The 18784-nt window shown below is 40.1% G+C and overlaps 1 protein-coding gene across 6 annotated transcripts in view; it reads left to right on the top strand.

Annotated features, from left to right (window-relative positions):
- LOC115422301 (IQ motif and SEC7 domain-containing protein 1-like) overlaps positions 1–18784 on the top strand; it is a 134976-nt gene that overhangs the window by 79721 nt on the left and 36471 nt on the right. Inside the window, exon 1 of one of the 6 annotated variants that reach the window (XM_030138549.1) lies at positions 2034–2867. The exons of 4 other annotated variants lie outside the window; for them this stretch is intronic. In XM_030138549.1, coding sequence (XP_029994409.1) covers positions 2791–2867 — 77 coding nt within the window. In that variant the 5' untranslated portion in view covers positions 2034–2790. Of the gene's footprint in view, positions 1–2033; positions 2868–5349; positions 5442–18784 lie in introns of those variants that run through there. One more of the 6 variants, XM_030138550.1, reaches the window with a different exon arrangement.

Genomic DNA, 18784 nt, shown 5'->3' with positions numbered 1-18784 from the left:
TTTGTCATCACATGGCTTTCCACATGAGGCCATTTATTCATGATGACTAAACAGAGATGAGCGCCTTTTTTCAGTCGGAGACCACTTTTATCCATCCTCCTGACTTGCAATGGGGAAAATAGACTTCTCATGTATTTCTAATGTTTATATTTTAATATATTTGATTATTAAATGCACTTCTTTATAAACATGTGCACCTATAATGTAACAAGGCAGCTGCAGTATACATAATTTTATCACTGTACTACCATACTTTCTGCTGCTTCCCACACGTACTTGGTGTGACAATTTTCATTAAACTAAAAACAGTGGTCATTTTTCACCCACCCCTGTAGCCCCTGTCAAACTCTGAAAAATGCTGACACCTGCATGAGTAAACTCAAAGCAAGTGGAACATAGAAAGTGGAAGAGCATTCATTTACTAAGCAGTTTTTCCCCTGCACACTTCACAAATTAACATGCCAGCGCATGTTCATCTATTCTGTAAATCATATCCTGTTTTGTGTGTATACTAACTCAGCTCTTTATCCTGCAACAACAAATAATAGCCTGTCATGTGTGCTTGAATCAGTGCCATCTGCTTTTTATGCCAGTCAGTGCAGCAGTAATTGCTCTTCTTGCTTTTGACAGACTCCAGTATGTTCTGCTCACACAGACAGTGGGGTTTCCACCCACACTCACCACTGAAGGCAACCAGAAATGGGGAACTAAAAGGGTTCTCCATCTGGCCTGACCCACATGAGTAAATCATTGTAATGAACAACAGGCTTAATGTGCTTGTGGAAATAGTGAGATAAACATTTTTTTTTTGGTGCAGTTGTTTATCATTTTACTAAAGCATTAATTCTTTCATCCAGCATTAGACTCTCCTCATCTCTAAATGTATCTGCTAATCTGCTCTAAATGTGTCTTTACTTTTTAAAAGATTATTTGTAACTTCACATAAATTCAGCGCACACATCTGTTCCTCTTGGTATGTAGGCAGAGTGAAATGTTAAGTTGGTACAAGCTATTTTTCATCAAGGCAAATTGAGATGAAGAACCCAGATAAAAGACTGTCAGTGTGCGGTCATTTTCACTGACTTATGTGCAAATCAGGAAGCCTGAATTGTGACAAAAGGCAGATGAATGATGTGTAGATTAGGCTAATTAATTCCTCAGTGTCCCCTCTGCTCACACTGGCTCTCAGTATAGCTTTTGTGCTGCTTTGGCCTGTCTGAACACCGGCTTGGGAAAACAGAGGACGCCCGTATTGTGCCAGGAGGTGTGTGAAAAGAATCATGGGGCGATCACTTGTCACACAAAACAGATCTAACTATCCCAATTAGTTTGTTAATGTGTAAATATGCACATGCATTTGGGCATGTTTGTTTGCATTTCAGTGTGTTTGCCTGTTTGTTACGATATGTAGTATTTTCAGCGTTTATTTGTTTGGACACTGACGATGGCTGAATATTGATGAGAGGCCCTTCCACAGCCCTTTCCCATGACATGCTGGAACTGGGTGGCACTGCAGTGTGGCACTGAAAAAGAACAGCATAGGGCTTGTATTCAAATATGGCCCCTTGAGCAAGAAAAGAGAGGAATGTTTTTGTTTCTACTAAGTGCCTTTGCTTCGTATGAGCTTCACTGCCAGTTTACATCCATATTCCAGACTTTTCACTTAAGGAATCAATTAACCATCATATTTGAGCATTATTGTTCCTGTTGTATTTTCTGTTATGATCCCTTGACCTTCATGAGTCAAATAATGCAGCATTTTCTCACTAGACAACTGCAATACACTGGGCACTGAAAGCTCATATTTATTTTAACAAAGCGTGTGTATAAACTCATGTGGTCATACAACATTGCAGCAGCCCCTCCTCGCTCAGAAGTCAACCAATCACACGCTTCTCTGCTAGGCTTCCATTTGAAGCTTCAGTAGTACGGTAGTGTTGCCCAGCAACCAGAATCGGCACATTTCTGGGAGGTCCTGTGTGGATGGCAGCAGCTGTAAGAGGGAGAGGGAGACATAGAGAGGAAGAAGGAGAGGTGAAGGAGAAGGGGACTGAGATAGGAGAAGGGTAGGTTCAGGATTCCAACAGAGGAAGGTGAAAAGGAGGAGAGGGATGGTGCTACGCTGAAGACAGCCCACACAAGTGTGAGAGAAAAGACCCGGTCTGCTGCCTCATTAGAAAGTTTGCTCTTGCAACAAGGAAGGAGAAGCAGGAGAAGGCCACTGACAATCACTGATCTGGGATAAGCAAGTTTTTAGTGGATTCCTCTATGTCCTCTGTGCTCATCCACATTCCTGTACCTGTGCCTGCTGGAGCAGTGCAGCGCCTCAGCTGAAGCCATGATGTCTCAGTGGATCCTGGACTGACGCACTGTGTGGAGAGACCGGCACACAGGACAGACTGACTGACCTGGATAGGAGCTAAACGGATCCGAAGCAGCCAATATAGTGCTCATTTTTGGAATCCCAAGCTGTAATGAACGGTCCAGATCAGTCCTAGCAGGGTTACACACTGTTGCCGCCTTCAGTTCCTGATAGGCCTGATTTCTAGGATTGCTGATGACTGAGACAGGTCCAACAGTGATGAGGTTGTTCTGGGCGGGTTAAAACCACTCAGGCAGGCTGTCATTCAGTGGCAGTGGTTAGGCTGCTGCTCCACAGGAGGACAGATCCCACGTCAATGCCATTGATTCACTGGCTGGAGAAACAAGCAGGGTCCTGTGCGTCCGGTGCCATGATGCCTTTAATGTTGTTGGATTTCACTGCTACTCTGCCCTGTTGACTGTCTGAGGATGTGGAAATTCAAAGCCTTTTGCTTGGATTACTGGCATGTGCTGTGTTTGCACCCGCACAACAACTTTTATAAGAGGTACGGCTGCGTTTTGCACTCACTTTTACATCCATGGTCTCTCTTATACTTAAGAGTCATAATTATTGCAGAGTGCTGTCAGCTTGTTGATGTTGCTTCCTGTGTTGAACTGCTCCCAACGTTAAGCAAATCAATATGTTTTCAAACAGACTCCTCAATTACTTCATCAAGCGTGGTTGATTGATAGAGAGACTGTTTTGGTTGGAGCTCAGAACTGCACGCTGACATACTGGCTGTCTAGGAAAGACATTACTCAGGGGTGTGTGAGCTGGCTGAACCATTATTGATCTTCCAGAGTGAACCGGGTTACGGCTGTTATTTTGTAGAAGCGCTTGGTAGTAACTTGGCACTTAGCATGATCTTGTTTGTGTCTGTTGTCTGTTTAGCGTTGGCAGTGCTGAAAATGAACGAGATGAACTGGCTTTGACTGAATCAATTCATCTCCGTCCCGCTGGGATTTCTCTCACTGTTCACCTTTCACCTACTGCACACTGAGTCTAGATTCACAGCATCAAGGTCGGGAAAGAAATGAATGTTTGATTGTGACAGATTAATAATAAACTGGAGACGTACGTATGATTAAATGTCGTCTGGTAACATCTCAAATATATAAATCACAGCAAGACCTCAGTGGATGCAGGACGGATGGTTTTTCTGATCTTGCGTGAGGTTTGACACACAGATGTGCTCTATTTTTGCAGTTTTCATCTACTGTTGCCATTTGTACATATGTTAACAAGGTGCACACTTCTCTATTACGCTGTGTAAATTACTCACCCCATCCCCCTGCTGCTGTGGTGAAACCGTAAAAAACCTTTCATGTCTTTTACTGTCTATCACGACACAGATATCTGATGCTTCATGTTGCATGTATGGACTCCAGCTCCTAACACTGAAATGCACATTAAACCAAAACAAGCATATAATGCTGAATGTGTAAAGAATGTATTTTTGACAGTGATGACGGAGCTTTCTTGTCTGGGTGGTCTTAGCATGTGATGCTCTCTAATCTTACATGTACACTCACTCTGCAATTGTAGCTTCAATAGATGGTAGTTTCTCACAATTGTTACTTTGCTGTTAAACAACACAAGTTGGATTTGAGGTTTGCTAGTTGTAAAACAAGACTCTACAGCAACAGCTACTATATTTTTGTCGATTTGTTCTTATGCCGCACTAGAAATCTACCCAAGTATGTTAGCAGAGCCTTCCCTCATGCATATCTAACTGTGCAGATGTTTGACGAATCCGATGAAGGCTGACAGTGAAAACACTTATGCAGAATCTGTGAAAATCAGGGGCACCTGTCTCTTGTCTCTATATGCTAATGCAGTGACACATATATAAACACAGTTTGTCATAGATATTAGTATTCTGAAGGTGAAAGTATCTCCATGATTCATTAATAATGCATCACTGATTTAGCTGGCAATGCTGCTGAAGGTTGGCTTAAGGGAATCCCCCCAGCTGTACCTTCACAACCATAGTATCATTGACATCATCTCAGAAAGATAATGTCAGTTTTTTAGTGTCACAATAATTAAAGCACTTACTTCCATGTGTGTACGTAAATTATTAACAGAATCTCTTGCCAACTGCTAACTAACATTGGATCTTAGTATCTGACTCAGTGGTTTTTGAACTTATTTAGGCTGTTTTTTTTCCCCTGCACAACATGAACAGTTCATTATGTGTATAATTCCACAGAGTTACTGGAATATCATGGTCACTGGGCGTAACTCATTACAGTGCTGAGACTTCGCTGTAACATGGTCAGATTGTATCCAGGACTAAGCTCATGCTGTTAAAGCAAGGTCAGTGTAGTAACAACATAACAGCCTCACCCAGCTGCTGAACTGGGGTTCACCCTCCCTCCCACCCGGCCTTCCCATTGAGAGCACTGTGATTTTTGGACAAGTGCCCAAGTATTACCATACACGCACAAGGACCAAATGCTCCCTCCGGCTCTTTCTATCTCTCCATCTATCTCTATCTACCCTCTTTCTTTCACATAAACAGACATCAAACACACATCTCAGGCCCTGCCCATCACTGCTGGGGTGTATACTGTGAAAGATTGGACGAAACAAAAAGAAAGGGGTGTCTGCAGAGGAGAGAAAAAGGACTGGTGTATTGTTCATTGTGGGTGGAGAGCTTTTGTTAAGAAGAAGGATGATTTTGTTCTGCTATACATACTGGGCCTTTACCTTACTTGGTCATCAGGCAGCTTGCAAGACCAGCAACTCTGAGCCCAACATAAACTGGGGCAGGGAGCGCTCTTAAAAGGCAGAGACAAAGTAACTTTAGCAGCGCAAGAATGAATATCTCTGTGGGTTTTCTATGGAAAGTGAAGGATGTGGGGTGTAATTTGTGGTTGAGAAGGGAGTGAGCACAGACTGTACTTCTTCTGGCTGTTTTAGGGGGACTTGCTGCAGTTTTGTGTTTTTGAAACTTTTTTGGACGCTTCCTTTCTGTGCGATGCACATTTTTTTCGGGCATGTCTGATGCCTCTGGTGATGTCACAGCCGTGTGGAATGCGATGTGGAAGTACTGTATTTCCAGCCGAACTATAAGGTAGGAGACCATCTGGCACAGACCAGTATGGATGACAGTGGTCGGCAGTAAGTAGTGGTTTGTTTTTTTTGACTGACCACAGCAGTCTGTGCAGATATTTCTGACGTCTGACTGATCAAATAACATTCCTGTCTATATGCTCAAGCCTGGTGGTTTCCTATCCAGAACCATGGAAATATATTATCAGTGGCACAAAGCTTTAAAAGGCAGACAGTAAAGACATTTTCAAGGTCTTTTAGGGCAGTCCACTTTATCAAGGACATGTCTTTGATTAGAAAAGGACTTACTTAAAGACAGAATAATCTGTTTTTATTCTTTTTTATCTTTCCTAAGCCTTATTATAACTTATCGTTGTCTGTTCTTAAAGAAGTGTACAACAGCAATGTCCTCTGACACAGTGTTCTGTGTTCTGACAGAATGAATTCATAAACCAGCACAAAGATTACCTTTATCCTGCTTTATGTATGATTTTCTTTTCTGCTTCAGATTTACCTTGACTTTTTTGACTTTGTATTCACTTGTAAATTGTATCTCTTATACTTTTCAGTTATGTTCAGTGTGACCTGAGAAAATGCATTTTATATGTATATAGCTCTTTTCTTGTTACCCACACTATGTATCTACAATTATATAATAACTTTATATAACTAATAATAATGGATTAGATTTCTATAGTGCTTTTCAAGGCTCCCAAAGCGCTTTTCTTTATTGATCCTTTATTCATTCACTCTCACATTCACACTCTGGTGGTGGTAAACTCTGTTTGTAGCCACAGCTGCCCTGGAGCAGACTGACAGAGGCCCCCTCCGACCACCACCGAACATTCATACACATTCATACACCAGTGGGAGTGACACTGGAGGCAAGGTGGGTGAAATGTCTTGCCCAAGGACACAACGACACATGACTAGGACAGAGCAGGATTCGAACCGCCAACCCTTATTATGTTACATGTTGTTATTGGACTCTACCTCTACCTCCTGAGCCACGGCCGCCCATGACTAGTCTCATATTTATTTCTAGTCTCATATTTATTTCTCCAAACCACCCTCCATCCTTTTTTTCCCCTAGCAATTAAATTGAACTTATACTTTCTTGACAGCCTTGCAAATGTTCAAGGATATGAACTATCTACAGGGGTTGGACAAAATAATGGAAACACCTTAAAAAAATCAACAAAATATAATTTAATATGGTGTAGGTCCGCCTTTTGCGGCAATTACAGCCTCAATTCTCCGAGGTATTGATTCATACAACTTGTGAATTGTTTCCAAAGGAATTTTAAGCCATTCTTCAGTTAGAATACCCTCCAACTCTTTTAGAGACGATGGCGGTGGAAATCGACGTCTTATTTGAATCTCTAAAACTGACCATAAATGCTTAATAATGTTGAGGTCTGGGGACTGTGCCGGCCATACGAGATGCTCAACTTCATTAGAATGTTCCTCATGCCATTCTTTAACAATTCTAGCTGTATGGATTGGGGCATTATCATCTTGAGGTGAAGGTGTTTCCATTATTTTGTCCAACCCCTGTATACAATGTAGTACTTCAACCACACCAAATAAGAAAACTTGAGGCTGAAGGGAAAGATGCTCTGTAACTGCAACATTTACTGATACTGTAGTTAGTTGAGAGAAAGAGGTGCCAGTATATGTGTCTGACTAAGACCGTAATCCTGTACCGGTGACACCAAAGTAACCAGGATACATCTGATCTGAGTCTGGTTCAGTGTCAGAGAGCAGGGACAGCATTACTTATTTAATATGTGTGGATGTGGAGCTTGTCACTGGTGCCTCCTCATTCCACTGTGGATTTCTATGAGACAATGTTCAAGTAGAGTTCATTTGAATAAGCTGGGATGGTAAACACCTCCTGACAGAGCTGCACTGCTTCATGGTAGGTGAATAACTCCAACAGAGCATTAACTTGAATTCTTCGTGGCTGAGTTGGACCATAGAGATTTTCAAACGCGTAGATCCAGATGAGAGCAGTCGCTGACCCCTTTGTTGGTCCCCTGCTTTGGTACGCTGGCTACATGACAAGTGAGGTCTTTTTTTGGGTCTGAGAGGAACTGCTTGTAATGGAAAACTAGAAATCTGCCAAAGCAGACTTGCAGTTCCACTGTGGTGAGTAAAAAATACTCTCCAGGGTGGAAAAGCTTAGACGTGTCTGGGATGGAAGCCGTATTCTGGTCAGAAATGTCGGGATGATGGAGATACGAGCAGCCTCTTATGGTCGTCCTTAAGTTGCAGTTAACGCAACAGAGAAAAAATAACTGTTTTTTCCTGTACCTGAATAGATTGAAATGTATATTTCATTTGTAATTACAGACTACAGTCTCACAAACTGCCAAGCCAAATGTGGGTGTTCATTGTTGATTCAGCACATTTCCTGAATCACCTGTTAGTACATTTTATTTTTGCACTCATGCTTGTCCAAATGCTTATGCAGTGGAAAATAGGTTTAGCCTGTAACAATCTGTATCTTCAGGCTGTTTCTAAAGGCTGATGTTCAAAGAGGGATGTATCATTATGGATGTTTTTAATATATATTTTAATACTGTCCGTGAACAGAGAGAGAGCTCAATAAGTCATTGTGTTTTGGTCTATATAAAGATTGCCTTACATCTAAAGCACTTTATATGCACAGGCTTCCTCTGATCTATGCTTAAGTTGCAGTGTCCAAACCCCTGAATAATTTACACTCATGACTCTCCCAGAGGGACCTCAGCTTTGAGGAAGAAGTTTTTCCCCCCTCTTTATATTATTTTTAAGGGTAATAGTTGCCAGTTTGGCAGGGCATTTGATTCTGATTGATATAAATAGGTTAATTTTCTATAGCCATAAGGGAAAGGCTTGAAATTACAACTCCAGTCTCACTGTCTCTTCACCTCCAGTTGCTGCAGGGCTGCAACATTATGGGAGAATATTTTTGGGAGCATTGCCTTCTCTGCTGCAGTATCTACACTGCTCATGTTAAGCTGTGCTAGCTTTGAAATGCTAATCATCTAAGGAAGCCGGTTTGTTTACTCTAATGCTCAAGAATGCCACCCTCCAGAGACAGCAGTGTTCATGTTCAGGGTGTTTACTGAGGTGTTTGATGAGAAAAAAGCACACAAGCACATATAATAATGCATATGGTTGGAGACTTTGACATGTTGCTGTAATGTCTTCCAGTCTTCCAGTTTGTACATGTTATATGTATGATTAAAAGAAGCTAAAATAGACTAGCTTCTACTCTACTCTGATCTATGGAGGACGACGAACGCTCAGAGGGGAACATCATGCATTGTCTCTTTCGGTGGTTCTTTTCACTGTCATTTTACTTTTGATGACATATTCCTTTGCATCTCTTCGTCTGCCTGGAGAGTAATGAGCGTGTGTGCTGCATTAACTTATGTAATGGTGAGTGAGAGGAGGGGTTGGACGGGTGGTAGTGAAAGAGGAGGGGGGAGAAGAAAAGAGTGATGAGCTCATGCTGCTGCACTGCAGCTCTTATACACACACACTGCATCTTGTGGTTTCGCTGCCATGTGCTCCCTTTTGCACATGCTTACTTCCACTTTATATTTGCAACTGATTCATACATATATACATTCATACATTTCGTTATAAATACATAGGGATATACTTGAATGAAACTAGAGCAGCTCCTCATTGCATAATTAGCACCCAGTTTAGTGTTCTGCTGCATAATCCAGAGGTCGTCAGATCTTATCACCCATCTCAGCCGGTGTTTTTCTATGACTTGGAATCATTATCTTCGCCATTATCATCTGTCTTTTACCTCCATCTCTCTACTGTACAGGCTGTTGGTGCACAGCTGTGAACAACAAAGTCTCTGGAGCTCATGTTAGTAATTGCTGTAAATCACCAACTGTGTTCTATGACAAAGCAGACCATCATTATCCACAATGTGTTTTGATCTATGCCAGAAATTACTCAATGTGGGGTAGGGTCAAGAGATGGGGGAGTTGATAATGGACAGCACATTTACTCCATAAAATAGAGTGGTCCCTTTGGGGGCTTTCAGCTCTGTCTCAGCCTGCAATGAATAGGTAAATAAATGGATAAAATACTGTTCTTGGCTAATATCAGGACATCATTGTCAAAGATTTCCAAAGCTTATATCATGGGAATAAGATGACATTAAATGGAGCATTTGTAGTTGATTTGGAAGAAGAGGCATACAATATCTGTATTCAGTTCTTAATATTCACACATAAGCTGGATTTCTGTTACATTCAATGTGTGGGTGTGTTGTTGACTGATGTATTGTGAAATTAGTATGTGTCTCTGCATGAAAGTAGAACAACCATGCTGTCAGGAAGCCTGGGACTGTGGCTGGTAAACAGTCATTAAAGTTAAATGTTTATCCTGAATGTTTATCGGACTAATTACTTCAGGCTGTGTGTAAATGTAGGTCTGTATATGTGCACAGACATCTGCATCTTCTAACGGAACGTCCAGTACATTTTTTCCCCTTCCTGCAGCCCTGCCTGTTGCCTTGACAACTGGTCTGTGAGACCGTGCACGTGCATCAAATTGTGATAAATCTTTTTTTATGCCGCTCCCTCCAGAGACAGTCATCTCCTGTCACTCAGACATTCATTGTTACATTTTCATGGCATCATTCACCAAGGTTCATTCATTACATGCACTGCAGCTAAGGTAGCAGCAGTGATATGACCAACATCTCTTTAACTCTTCATATTCAAATAAAACACACATAATAACAAATAAATTACATTAAATAACTTCATGGAAAGGCTCATATCTTATTGGTTTTTTGCTCATTTTTGATTATTTTCTTAATTTTTTCAGAAAATCCTTGCACATTTTCAGACAAACATGTAAAAAACAACATAAGATGTCAATCTTGTCACCTTATGTAAAATAATTGCTTAACTTGTTCTTTGACAAAGATGACTTTTTTTTTGCCTAAATCATCAAATACTCAATACATAATTATTTTTGTGTTTCCTGAAAAATCTGAAAAAAATGATTAAGGCTATGGTTTTAGGAAGGTGATATGTTATCTACAGAAAAATAAATAAAATACACGTTTAAGACAAAGAAGCAAGGCCTAAAATAGACGTTTCAGTAGAAATACCATAACCAAACACATAATGGTCTTTAAAAATAGAAGTGTTAGAATTGAAGCAGAAAACAAGGGTGTGATTTGCTGGCCCACTTCTAACGAAATGATCAAATAAGCAAAATATAAAACAATACACACGAGCTTAACTCTGAATATTCAGTAGCAATTAAAATGGCAGTAGTATTTAAGTTATCGCAAGTTATTAGGAATATTATAATGTATATTCTGATGTATGTACTGTATGTAATTGTATGTGCTGCTGTTGAACATGTCAGATCTTTTGCCCCAGACCGAAGACGATTCCTTTCGATTTGAGGGCCGACACTGATGAGGCAAACAGATCAGTCCTTTTTCATCACACAGACTCAAACATGTCCACCTACAGCTTAAATGAGCTCCCTAGAGACCAACAGACTCAACTTCCTCTGCTTTTGCTCCTACTCCTTTCTGCCTGAGCTTTTTTTTTTTTTTCTCCCTTTTTAAAACAATAACTCTCCCACTGCTGCTCCACTTTACTTAACTTGTTTGCTTAACCCTCTTCTTAATTAAGAGATGTGGGAGTGTTTCTGATCAGTCACACATCCCTGAACCTGAACATCAATCTCAGTCTGGATGTGGACTGTACACCAGTGCCATCTGTTGGTAGAGAGACGTCAGGACAGAACAAGCCTCAAGGTCTGAAAAATCTCCTGTGACTACTTGATAGAGGTCTTATGTTAATCTTCCTCCTACTGTGTGGATAGTCCGTGGCTTTGGCAGCGCTCTTCAGAAAGAAACTGTGGAAGTTTCTCATCAAAGTTCCTGTTAAGGATCATTCAATCAGCTGATTCAGCCATACCACAGCGAGTACGTCAAGGGCACAGAACGAAGAAATTAAACAATGTGAGATACCCTAAGTCAAATAAATGAGCATCCCTGAATTCCACTGTGAGCCACTGGTGAGTGGAAGAGAGACAAATGAAGGCAGATGGGGGCCCTCGTCTCGTGTGGAGTCCCACAGAGGCCACTACAGCCTTGTAGCCTGTTTCTCTGGCTTTTCTCCCAGATAGCTGCTTTACAGAGTTACTGCCAAGGTTTACATAGCTATTTTAATATAAAGGCGCTGCAACTGAGAGCTAAATATTCTGATCAACAAATCCGTGGATTATATTCATAGTCCTCAATTATCATTTCACTATCACTCACATATACATATCTCCAGTCCTTGTGTGAAAAGTTGTTTAATGTGCAATATGCAGAAATAGAGGCCGTTTTCATCAGTCTGCCCATACATTTTTTTTGTTGTATGTATATTTTTTTATTTATAGGGTATTATCAGACTCTGACTCATTTTTTGATCGTATATTTTATTGCAAAACTGTATAATTTTGGTCACAAATGTTTAAAGACCACATTTGAGGGATAATAACAAAAACTGTTTTCATTTGAAAAACAAAGCGGGAAAAAGAGACTGGTGTAAAAAACCAGATAATGTTGAAAAAGTAATTAATAGAAAAATATAAGCACTAACAAGTCCACTCTGGCATTGATACAAATACAAAAGTCCTCTATTACTTAAATTGATACTAATACGTTTGGCTAAATGTCTCTGTCAGGGCTTAATACAGTGTTTTTCAACCTTGGGATAGGAGGGGTCACCTGGAATTCGAATGGGGTCACCTGAAATTTCTAATAATTGATTAAAAAAAAAAAAAAAAAACATACTAATGAAAAATTGAGTTTAGAGCGACAGTCACAATACATAAAAGACAAGACTCTGAAGCTGAAACTGAACACTGTGATACTGTTTATCTTTCAAATGTTCATTGTAACCGGTTTCAGATGCTGCAGCTCTTTCATAATTCATAGTTGGAGTTACTGTTTGTTCAGTATTAATTTGCAGCCTTGTAAATACAAGCTGGACTGACTGTACATATCCTGACCAAAGAAAATTTAATTCTCTATTACATGATCAAAAACAAATTAATTTTAGCAAAAAAAAAAAAAAAAAAAGTCTTTGTTTTGAATGTCGGGGGTCGCCAGAAATTTGTGATGTTAAAATGGGGTCACGAGCCAAAAAAGGTTGGAAACCACTGGGTTAATAACAACAGCTTAGCCATATAAAACCTCAGTGTATCATGGGATGCAAAGTAAGTTGATCGTGTGACAACAAATACCTTTAAGCATTGGCTGTCAAGCAGAATTAAGCCTTAAACATTTGCATTTCTTGACACCACATTTGAGGGATCATTCCAAAACCATGTTTTTATTCACTGGAGAATTTATTACCTCCGCCAAGGAGGTTATGTTTTTGCCAGGGTTTGTTTGTTTGTTTGTTTGTCTGTTTGTTTGTCTGTCCGTTAGTAGGCAACATAACTCAAAAAGTTATGGACAGATTTGAATGAAATTTTCAGGGTTTGTTGGAAATGGGATAAGGAAGAAATGATTAAATTTTGGTGGTGATCGGGGGTGGGGGGGGCCCACGGGGGGGGGGTGGGGGGGGTGGGGGGTGGGGGGGGGGGGGGGGGGGGGGGGGGGGCACTGATCGTTAGTGTGCAACATAACTCAAAAAGTTATGGACCGATTTGGATGAAATTTTCAGGGTTTGTTGGAAATGGGATAAGGAAGAAATGATTAAATTTTGGTGGTGATTGGGGGTGGGGGGGGGCCCCACTGATCAGCCTTGGCGGAGGTCTGCGCTCTCCGAGTGCTTCTAGTTACAAATATTTTACTCCCTAATATCAGTAATGTCATCGGCCTCAGAAATCCAATACTGGTCTGGTTCTATAAGCATGGGCATTGTATTCTGTGATAAATGGACAAAATAACATAAATGTAATGTAGTATGAGTCAGGAAAACAATTCTTGTCTTTAGTTCATGTTGATAGAAAAATCATCCCTAATGCTGAAAGAAATGTTAGATTTAATTTTTTTGGTTGTTTATCTCAGTCCAAGGTCCTAGAGGGGTTAGAGAAAAGTTGTAGCCGATTTTTTACATTCACATTTTTATATATTTATATAATTTGTAAAAATCCTGACTGACAACTCTCCGATATAAGATCATAGTAGAATATATTTAGTGAAGAAGATTTTTTTTTTTTCTTTCTTGTTTGGGCAAGCACACAGAGAACCCCAGATTTCCACAGTGAAGTGAAGTCCATATTTTGAACATTATAATTCCTATTCAGATATCAAGGGATTAGATGAACTGTTATCTAAGAGCATTTTTGGATTGTGCTCTGGCTGTCTGAGGATGTGTTCTGGTTGACGGCTCAGATTTCCCCCTTGGCAACACCATGTGTCCTGAAGAGGGAGAAAAAAAAAAAAAAAATCAGTGACCTTGCAGAGCCTCAACACGCAGACTCCGGACGTGTCCCCACTGAACCACAGAAATCAACACAGCAGCTGAATAAATGACCGCTGACTAGGGCTAGGAAAGGCATTGTGGGGGGGTGAGAACAAGAGGAAGCAGGATTCAAAGAGACTATGAAGGCTGAGGAGCACGGCATGCAGGGGGAGGGTGCTGTGCATGTGGAGAGCCTCCTCTTTTCATTGACGTTTAGGGGAATGTGCTGATTAGTGGAGAGTAAATCAGCCAGTTAGATGTTTCCAGTCTTCATGTTCCAGTAAACACAGTCGCCCTTACCTGTCCGTAAAGGGCTGTAACTATCTATCACCACGAGCCCAGACTGTGGGGCGTGCTGTTCGGGCCGACTCGGAGGCAGATGTGTAGAGGTAGGTGAACACTTCTCAGGGTGTGTGTGTATCTGGACCATCTCTCTAGCTGTGAAGTACACGTTCACATAGCTCCTATAGTGAAGGTCTTAGCTATTTACATTGTCTCACGCTGCAGGTTTTGGCTTGAAGCAGCAGAGTGGTGCTGGAACAGTTAGTGATCTGATTAAAAGTCACACTGTTTTGATTATTTATTCAGCAAAAATGTTCTTGCTTGTTTAATCTGACATTTATACTATTGAAATTTTAATTAGGCCTTACTATTAGCTATGCGATGCAAGCTATAAGACATTTATATGCATTTTAGTTCATTGTCAAACTAGACACTTAACTAAAAGGTTTAAAAATAATCAACATATTGATCAGAAATGGAAGCTTTAGCTGCAGTCCCACAGGGCAGATGGATGGAATAAGAGGCAGATGAATTTGCAAGCATGTTGGTGTATTTTGTATGGAAAGTATGTAACCTAATATGTAACGTGATGCTCGTGCTCTTGGGTGCCAACGCTGCTGCTCTGTAGTCTGATGTCAGACCCACGCTGATGCAAAGTGCCAGGAGGAAGCGAGAAAAGAAATGAGAGGGTGCCTTAGTCGTGTTTATTTGTCTTTCCTTGAAAATCAAAAATAAAGAGAGTTTTTTTGATATTTGTACTGGTGCATTACAGTACAAGTCCGTTGGAATCTTATTGGAGTCAAAGGGAAAAAAGAAAAAAAAGAAATGTCTTACACTGTACAGGGTGGGGAAGCAAAATTTACAATATTTTGAGGCAGGGATTGAAAGACAGTGTATGACCAATTAGTTTATTTAAAGTCATGAGAATTTATTTACCACAAGAAAATTTGCATAATAGAAAATGTTTTTATTCTGTGTCCTCCTTCTTTCTCAATAACTGCCTTCACACGCTTCCTGAAACTTGCGCAAGTGTTCCTCAAATATTCGGGTGACAACTTCTCCCATTCTTCTTTAATAATATCTTCCAGACTTTCTCGTAATAGTTTTGCTCATAGTCATTCTCTTCTTTACATTATAAACAGTCTTTATGGACACTCCAACTATTTTTGAAATCTCCTTTGGTGTGACGAGTGCATTCAGCAAATCACACACTCTTTGACGTTTGCTTTCCTGATTGCTCATATGGGCAAAAGTTTCTGAAAAGGTATGGATAATAGTGTTAGGTATGATTATGACATCAATATATGTTTGGTTTCAAAACAATTGACGTAGTGCCTGCTGAGAAAAAACAACTAAATGTTCATTGTAAATTTTGCTTCCCCACCCTGTACATGTACAAAAAACACAGTTAAATATGTATAATAAGGTAAAAAGATAATAAATATACATGTATACAAACAAGAGAAATTGGAACTATCTTAAAAGTCACATAGTACATAGTATTGCGCCTTAAAAAACATAAATATTGCACCTTAAACATGAATCACAATCACATTTAGCTTCCATTTCACATGATGAGATGGGTGTGAATTAGACGTCTCTTTATGATGCTGTTCTGTTTTATTTAGGTGGGTTGTTCCCTGACATCTACGCTTCTCTTTCTAACTATAGTGGTTCTAATTTAGCCCTTATAGTGTTTTCCTGCTGACTGTCATGTGATGCATCCTGTTGACATGTTTTCGATGAATCCTATATAGAGGGACCACTGATGACCGCAGAGCTGTTTGGCCTAATTGTTGGGGAGCCTGTGTGTTCTGTCCACCCAGTCCTTCTCTCATTAGACCTGTTCACAGAATGGATGTTTCAGCGAGGCCATCATTAGGGCCTATTAGATGCACAGAGCGTGAGACATGAAACTCCCTCACCAGTCGTACTTTACGTGAGAATACAGAGCTGTACTGTACTCCATGCATGCAAAGTGTGTTTTTTTTTACCATTCTCTGCAGGCTCTCTCTCTCCATCACGTGCTAATCGACCCTTGTGTTCTGCCCTTCCCTTTGTCTATCCCTTTCACCCCCATCTTCTCTTTCTTTGTCTTGTATTTACACTCTAGCAAGTCACATGTGTTGTTATCTTGTTGTCCTGGTGCAGGATGTTGCTGAGTTACGTTTTTATGGTACGGCAAATAAAAGGCAGAGTTCCACCGCTGGGATTATTAGGCACAGTGCAGCAACTATGAATTGCAATTTCTTTTTATTACACAGAATTCCTTGGCGTCTTGACATTAAATGCAAAGTAATAGCAAAATCGGCGGACTGGATTTCCTGAATACACTCATTGTTCTGCATTGTGTTCATATGGGAGGCAGTCTCAGAGGTGTTTACACAAGCAGCCGAGGAAGAAGAGTCTCTCGAAAACATCTCAGCATAACGCTGAAGAAGTGTTCATGTGCTTAAAAAGGAGGTATAGCATTCAATAAAGTAACCAGCCTTATGTAAGAGATAATAAAGACATTCACTATATGGATAAAAATAGTGTTTGAACTATTATCATGATAGAAAATATTCAATTATTGGAAATTATCATAATATGAGGGCTGATTTTTCTTCCTTAGTGAGAGGAAAACTAGATGTTTATTTGTGGTTTAAAATGATTATTTATCAGAATGTGGCAAATGTGTCAGAAATGTAAAGGTTGAAGATTTAAAACAATCATTATGTGAAAAAAAATTGTATATTTTGAGTAAAATTGAGTAAAAAGCATCATGTAAAAGTAGATGGAAAATATATGCAAACATAACCCGAAAGCATTTATTGCAGTGATATTGAGCACAATATCAAATTCTATTAAGACATTTGTAATTGTTGTTTTCCAGCCCTGCTAGCTTTCTCCTGTTAGCAGTAAAAAAAACCTGAATTCAACGTGTCCCAAAACTTTTGTCCTATAGTATAATACTGTCCCTAACTTCAGCCTTCAATCTGCACATACAGTCGCGGAAAAAATTATTAGACCACCCTTGTTTTCTTCAATTTCTTGTTCATTTTAATGCCTGGTACAACTAAAGGTACATTAGTTTGGACAAATATAATGATATCAACAAAAATAGCTCATGAGAGTTTAATTTCAGAGCTGACATCTATCCATTTTCCATGGTTTTCTTGATAATAACCAAAATCACTTTAGTTGTTACATCAATAGCTGTGGCATCGTACTGCCGAAAACAGTGCTTTTAGGCATTCCATGTTTTCTTTTCTGTCTGTTTTAGTCACATGATACCCACAGGAGTTAGTACTTGATTGCATAATCATTGTTTTTGATGACTTCTGATGGTCTGATAATTTTTTCTGCGACTGTATAACATGACATTTTATCAAATACATGCCAGTATATGCCAATTAAATACACACATAACAAGGGGTAGTGTAAAGTAGTTGTAAGAAACATGTTGCACAAATAAATTAACAAATAACAAAACTTAAGAAATTATTGAATTGTCAGTGCAGTGTACTAGCCTACCCTAGATTAGGTAAAGATGCCTGGTATATACTGTGCAAAAAAATGACTAATACAACTAGAAAAGCACTTGGAGAGTGCAGACCTTCACCAAGGCAGATCACCCCACCCCACCCGACCCCACCCCCCAAATCACCACCAAAATTTGATCATTTGTCCCTTGTGCCAGTATCAACATTACCTGAAATCTTCATCAAAATCCTTCCATAACTTTTTGAGTTGTCCTGCTAACAGACAGACAAACAACGCCCCCCCCCCACCCCCCCCGTCCCCAGTCACCAAAATTTAATCATTTGTTCCTTGTGCCAATATCAACATTTCCTGAAAATTTCACCCAAATCCGTCCATAACTTTTTGACTTATCTTGCTAACAGGCAAACAAACAGACAAATCCCGATGAAAACATTACCTCAGCCGTTCCTTGGCGGAAATAACTAATAGATAAACAGTCACAGTTGTATGTCTTGTTAAATGTCCCTTTCTGGATACAGAAAGCAAACAGTATCTGATACCATTTCTCTTCCTGGAATGTTCATTTGCTTTTGTGTATCTTATTACCTTTACTTTATTCAACTCAGCCTGAAACAGATGTAATTTCAAAACTGCAGACGTGGGAATTAAGTCTTCACGCCGTGATCAAAGGTGGACCTGGTGTAAATTAGTGTCACATTGCTTTTTCCCACAGATGAAAAATTCCTTCTTCCACAAAGTTTCATACCTCAGCCTGGTTCTGCCAATGCCTGCACGTCAACGGTACAGACTGAGAGGAAAATGAAAGCCAAGTGAACCACACAACTAGTGCCAAAGCAGCATGAGGAAACAGACTCCACCAAAAGAGAAAACACTCTCATGTGTCCCATGTTGATCTTTACGTCAGTCATAGATTAACATGCGGCTGTGGGAATGACTCTTCCCTGATACAACCTCCTGCTTCTGAATGACACCTGAAGCTTTAAGGAAGTGCAGTCGATTAAGATGACAGAATTAGGCCACTCCTCATCCAACAAAAAGAACCCCGAAGCAACACATTTAGACTCTTGACTGCACTGCCAACTTATCAGCCCTGTGATATTTCCTCATCCTATTCCAAACCCACTTATTTTGGAAGCGTGCATCGTGG

The sequence above is a fragment of the Sphaeramia orbicularis genome, chromosome 7 (genome assembly GCF_902148855.1).
Source record: "Sphaeramia orbicularis chromosome 7, fSphaOr1.1, whole genome shotgun sequence".
Classification (NCBI taxonomy): Eukaryota; Metazoa; Chordata; class Actinopteri; order Kurtiformes; family Apogonidae; genus Sphaeramia; species Sphaeramia orbicularis.
Note: the sequence above shows the minus strand (reverse complement) of the source record. Positions and strands in the feature narration are given on the sequence as shown.